The sequence below is a fragment of the Solea solea genome, chromosome 10, assembly GCF_958295425.1.
Source record: "Solea solea chromosome 10, fSolSol10.1, whole genome shotgun sequence".
NCBI classification, from domain to species: Eukaryota; Metazoa; Chordata; class Actinopteri; order Pleuronectiformes; family Soleidae; genus Solea; species Solea solea.
In genome coordinates this window covers 1,844,755-1,850,639 of record NC_081143.1, presented here as the reverse complement: position 1 = coordinate 1,850,639, position 5,885 = coordinate 1,844,755, and the positions used below count along the sequence as shown (strand labels likewise).

The following is a 5,885-nucleotide window of genomic DNA, read 5'->3' as shown; positions in this document are numbered from 1 at the left end:
ATATCCGCACTGCCCCCTCCCTCCTCCCCCCTCTGACTCTGAGCTCTCTGCATCAGAGCGATCTGGTCCACCAAGACCCGGACGAGATCTCTGTTGATCCACTTCATCCTGTTTTCATCTCTTATCTAAACTCTCTTCAGATTAAAATCCATATTTAAACCAGATTCCATCCTGACTGTAATCCATGTTTAATCCAAACTCTCTTCTGATTAAAATCCAGATTTAAACCAGATTCAATCCTGACTGTAATCCATGTTTAATCCAAACTCTCATCAGGTTAAAATCCAGATTTAAACCAGATTCAATCCTGACTGTAATCCATGTTTCATCCAAACTCTCTTCAGGTTAAAATCCAGATTTAAACCAGATTCAATCCTGACTGTAAACCATGTTTCATCCAAACTCTCTTCAGGTTAAAATCCAGATTTAAACCAGATTCAATCCTGACTGTAATCCATGTTTCATCCAAACTCTCATCAGGTTAAAATCCAGATTTAAACCAGATTCAATCCTGACTGTAATCCATGTTTAATCCAAACTCTCTTCAGGTTAAAATCCAGATTTAAACCAGATTCAATCCTGACTGTAAACCATGTTTCATCCAAACTCTCTTCAGGTTAAAATCCAGCTTTAAACCAGATTCAATCCTGACTGTAATCCATGTTTAATCCAAACTCTCTTCAGGTTAAAATCCAGATTTAAACCAGATTCAATCCTGACTGTAATCCATGTTTAATCCAAACTCTCTTCAGGTTAAAATCCAGATTTAAACCAGATTCAATCCTGACTGTAAACCATGTTTCATCCAAACTCTCTTCAGGTTAAAATCCAGCTTTAAACCAGATTCAATCCTGACTGTAATCCATGTTTAATCCAAACTCTCTTCAGGTTAAAATCCAGTTTTAAACCAGATTCAATCCTGACTGTAATCCATGTTTCATCCAAACTCTCTTCAGGTTAAAATCCAGATTTAAACCAGATTCAATCCTGACTGTAATCCATGTTTCATCCAAACTCTCTTCAGATTTAAACCAGATTCAATCCTGACTGTAATAAGTGTTTCATCCAAACTCTCTTCCGATTAAAATTCAGACTTTAATCGTATGATATTTATGATTAAATCATAAATCACCTTCAAATCAATTTAATTAAAGGAATACTTCACAGATCAGCATTAGCTTTGTTTTACTAGAACAGAGAAATTATTGCAACATTGTGCTTCACAACCTCAGTTTCTCCTCAGTCCAGAATATCTTTTCTTTGTTAGGTGCCCACCGGGGACACTTGGTCCGAGCCCTGGTCCGGGTCTTCAGGCTAACAGGACCAAGCAGCACTGATGGAAATGTAACAATAAAAGAATGAAGATATTTGTGGACTGAGGGGAAACTGAGGTTGTGAAGCAGTTTGTCAAAAATACTACCTCTGTTCTAGTAAAACAAAGCTAATGCTAACCTGTGAAGTATTCCTTGAAATGCTAAACACATCAGAGTTTAATAATCTTAATTTGATGTAATCTGAATAAATCTGCACAGACAAACATGTCATAGCTGCTGAGGCTCATGGGAACTACAGTCCTGTGGGATAGGCATTAATTGCTGAGTGGGCGGAGCTTCCTGGGCCTCTGACTGGTTGCTATGAAACATGGTATCATGGGAACTGCTCTGAGGAAGTCTCCATGTCACTGAGGACAAACGTCTGTCCATTTTGACACAAAGCGACCACACGAGGCCCCAGCAGCTGCTGTGTCCCTGTGAGCTAAACTCACTGGTTTTCTCTGTGGACTTTGGTGTGGGAGAGTGAGTGCTTTAAGTTTATATTTATTAAATTGGGTATTTCGTGAAGTTAAAGCTAAAATCTTTTTTTCCTTGTGGGTGAGCCTCAGCAGCAGCAGCAGCAGCAGCAGCAGCAGCAGCAGCAGCAGCAGCGGGCACTCACAGCTCCTCATACAATCACACAAACAACTGTTCCTTTAAATGAGAAGCTGAACTCTTCAGTATTTACAGGTTTATTTGAATTTTTTTGAATTATAAATAAAAAAGAATGACAGAAAAGTAAAAGGGGGCGGAGTCAGAAGTCCAACCACTCGCTCATGTAGATGCAGTTAGATGGAGAAATTTCTCCGCCCTCATGACAGTCATCAAACACCTGAGGAGAGAGAGGAAATGTGATGAGACACACACACACGCACGCACGCACAGGCACACATGCGCGCGCACGCACGCACGAACAGGCGCGCACACACACACGCACGCACAGGCGCACACACCAGCGTGACTCCCGTTTGTGTGTGTGGGTGTGTGTGTGTGTTACCGGGCAGAGTCCACAGGGCGTCTTGACCAGGCCGGTGGCGTGGATGATGGCGTTGACGCCGCGGTACAGCTTCATCTGTCCGTCCACGCTGCCCACCGTACCCTCCTTGGCGGCGATGACCGTCATCTCCACCTTACCGTCGTAGATCAGCGTGTTCAGGATGGTCTCGATGTCATCCATGGACAGATCCACCTGTGACAACGCCCGTCAATTAAACTGAGAGCAGCGGTGTGTGTGTGCGTGATGTCATGAGAGGGGCGAGGCCAACAAGAGCGTCACCTTGCTGATTCCCAGCTCAGAGATGTACTTCCACACTTCATGTGAGGTGGCGAACGAACTGTTCCTCTGAACCATCGGACTCTGTTTACTGTCCCTGGCTGCCTCCGCCTACACACACACACACAACACAGACACAGAGACACAGACACAGAGACAGTAAAAGGGGCGTGTACATATTAAGCATCAATACATGTAAGATATTTATGTTTAATGATAGCATAACAACCGTTAGTTATAATCATTAGAAAAACAACAAACATTACTTTGCTCTGAAGAAACTTAAAACACTGCTGATTCAGAACTTCAACAAACTCAGACTCAAAGTCCTGGTCACTGTACCACGCTCCACCGGTCACTGAGCGGTCAGGCTGGACGTTATACAGCATGTACACCTTCTTCTTAGAAGCCTGCAGACACATCAGACACACCAGAGACACATCAGCAACCCAGGTTTTCATGAAAATCCACGTTATAAATCTAAGTTATTATTATTATTATTATTATTATTATAATATCATAGACACCACAGACAGACAAAGAAACAAAAAGAGACATTAGAGACACCAGACACACATCATTGACACATCAGACACATCACAGACACCAGAGACACATCACAGACACCAGAGACACATCACAGACATCAGACACAGATAAACATCAGAGACACATCAGACATAAACATCATAGACACATCAGACACACATCACAGACACATCACAGACACATCACAGACATCACAGAAACATCAGAGACACATCACAGACATCAGAGAAACACCAGAGACACATCACAGACACCAGAGACACATCGGAGAAACATCAGAGACAAATCACAGACATTAGACACAGATAAACATCAGAAATACATCAGCGGGTTTCGTGAAAAGGCACTTTATAAATCTAAGTTATCAGAAACACATCACAAAAACCAGAGACACATCAGACACCAGAGACACATCAGAGACTCATCAAAGAAACCAGTTTAAACTGCTTCAGGCTGGTTTTAAAGGGGACATATTATGCAAAATCAAATTTTTAACAATTTTAATACTTATATTTGGGACTCTGGAGGCCATAGCAGTCGCCAAAGTGTGGAAAAAAAATACTCAGTCATGTTTTCGTGGTCCCCCTTAGTGTAAGTATAGGCGATAAAACACTCGATGTTGAATTTCCTGCGCTTATGACGGCAGCATGTGCATTTCACCACGAATGTTACCGCCCACCAGTAAGTTTACTTGGAGAGCTCCACCTTAGCTCCACCCTGCGAGAGTGCAGGCGAGGGAGGAAGAGCGGTATTATGTCAACGCCAAGGGACAAGTGTGCCGTTGGTGGCTGCACAGTGGAGCACAGTGTTTTACACAAACTTCCAGCCTCAGAGGATTTTATATATGAAGCTAATGTGCTGGATAAAGTCAGCAAACGTGTGTTTGTGTGTTCGCACCATTTCACATCAGACTGCGGCCAGCGGTCGCCGTATTTAGTCAGCGACCGTATTTCACCGACGTACAAACACACACATTTTTAAGAAACGGTCAAATAGAAGTCATAACTGACCATTCTGACACGTCCTAATTAAAAATATGTGTTCAGTACGTCCTCCATGACCGGAGCACAGACTCAGTCTGATACAGTCACATACAGCAGCAGTTTATGCAGCGATCAGTGCACTGCTGGCGATCAGCGGTGCTGTCCCTAAGTGTTTTTAACTGATTTACAGTTCGTCAGTGTTCGGCTTGATCCTTGTGTAGGACGTCTCTTCCTGTGACGACACTCTCGCTGTTTTCTGCACACGCTGCCATGTTGATATTGTCAGAGAACTAGTGGAGGGAGGGGGAGAGGAATGGAGCAGAGGGAACAGGAGCTGAGCGAGTGAGCAGTTACAAGGACAAATCAGAAACCCCCTGGAAGAAGTGGGTGTTTGTTTGCCTGTGTCTCATTTGCATATAAAGGGACCAGGCACAAAACAGAGCGTTCTGAAAGGGGCGGGTTTAGCAGGGTTATTGAACTGCTATGGTGCTTCATCCTTATGGTATTTTGACCAAAGCATGTCACTGACATGTTCATTAGGACACCAGGGCACTATTTTAATTGGAGAAATAGGGTATAATATGTCTCCTTTAATGTTGTAATGTGGGTGTCCAACTTAAAGCGGCAGCCTCACTCCTGTGACTCGTGTGTCAGGTGTTTTTCTGCTCCGCCTCTCTGCTGCCACCTGTTGACGGTATTTTTCTGAAGAGTGAGAGTGTGGAGGTTTCTGATGGTCAGTGAACTCACCGCCACAGACTTCACAGCCTTGATGAGCTTCTTACTCTCCAGGTTCTTCAGGATCTTGTTGACCTCAGTCAGAGGAAGGTTACTCTTAAAACGGATGTCTCTGCTCCAGATGCCTGCAAACACACAACACACACAGATAAGGTCACACACACTGACCTGCCCACAGAGGTCACACCTGAGCAGGTGAGCAGTCACTCACCTTTGTTTCCTGCGTCCTCGATGACCTGATAAACCAGTTTCTCCTGATTGTCTGAACCTTTCATCTTCCTGAAAGTCAGAGGTCAGAGGTCAAACACAAGGACGCATTACCCGATGTGTTCTGCGCGACATGTGCGAACTTCCTGTGACGACTACAAGTGGAACACAACCTCAGCACGTGTCTCTCTGCAGGGGGCAGCAGTGTTTATTTACCCTGAAGTCTGTGTGTCCTTCATCCTGTAGAGCAGACCTGAGCTGTTCCTCAGCAGGTCCAGTTGACCCTAGAACAGAACACACACACACAGGGTCAGAACTGATGACATCAACATCATCATCATCAGGAGGAGGAGGAAGAAGACACTGACCAGTGAGAGCAGCTTATTGAGGGCCATGGCTCTCTGCTGAGGCTCCAGGTGAGGAAGGTCATTCTGGATCACCTGATCTGTGATGCCATGAGGAAACTGCTGACACAGCTCTTTAATCCTGACACACACACACACACACACACACAGAGAACAACAGTTAAGAGTCAGTTAAGCCTTTCATTCATCTTTATTTCACCATCATTTTGGTCATTGATGCAGAAAAGTTTCTGATAACAAACGATATGGAGCAATTCCACCAGAAATCGTGGGGGCAGTTTACAGTCAATGAGACAGGAACATAAAATACAACAGTCATTAAAAAAGACAAAGTGTTAAAGAGCGCTTACATGGACGACATAAAACAGATGGAAAAAACAGCATAAAAGTGCCTTCAAACGTAAAAGGGGCGGGGTCTTCTCTCTACTGTTTCTGTCACGGTTCATGCAAATCTTCTAAA

General features: G+C 43.9%; 1 protein-coding gene across 1 annotated transcript in view; it reads right to left on the bottom strand.

Moving 5' to 3' along the window:
- Positions 1-1,989: 1,989 nt before the first annotated feature.
- Positions 1,990-5,885, bottom strand: part of polr3f (polymerase (RNA) III (DNA directed) polypeptide F) — a 4,601-nt gene continuing 705 nt past the window's right edge. Inside the window, exons 2-9 of the mRNA XM_058639634.1 lie at positions 5,429-5,546; positions 5,277-5,344; positions 5,065-5,132; positions 4,866-4,978; positions 2,853-2,996; positions 2,590-2,697; positions 2,311-2,502; positions 1,990-2,145 (exon numbers count right to left, since the gene is read on the bottom strand). Coding sequence (XP_058495617.1) covers positions 2,068-2,145; positions 2,311-2,502; positions 2,590-2,697; positions 2,853-2,996; positions 4,866-4,978; positions 5,065-5,132; positions 5,277-5,344; positions 5,429-5,546 — 889 coding nt within the window. The 3' untranslated portion in view covers positions 1,990-2,067. The remainder of the gene's footprint in view (positions 2,146-2,310; positions 2,503-2,589; positions 2,698-2,852; positions 2,997-4,865; positions 4,979-5,064; positions 5,133-5,276; positions 5,345-5,428; positions 5,547-5,885) is intronic.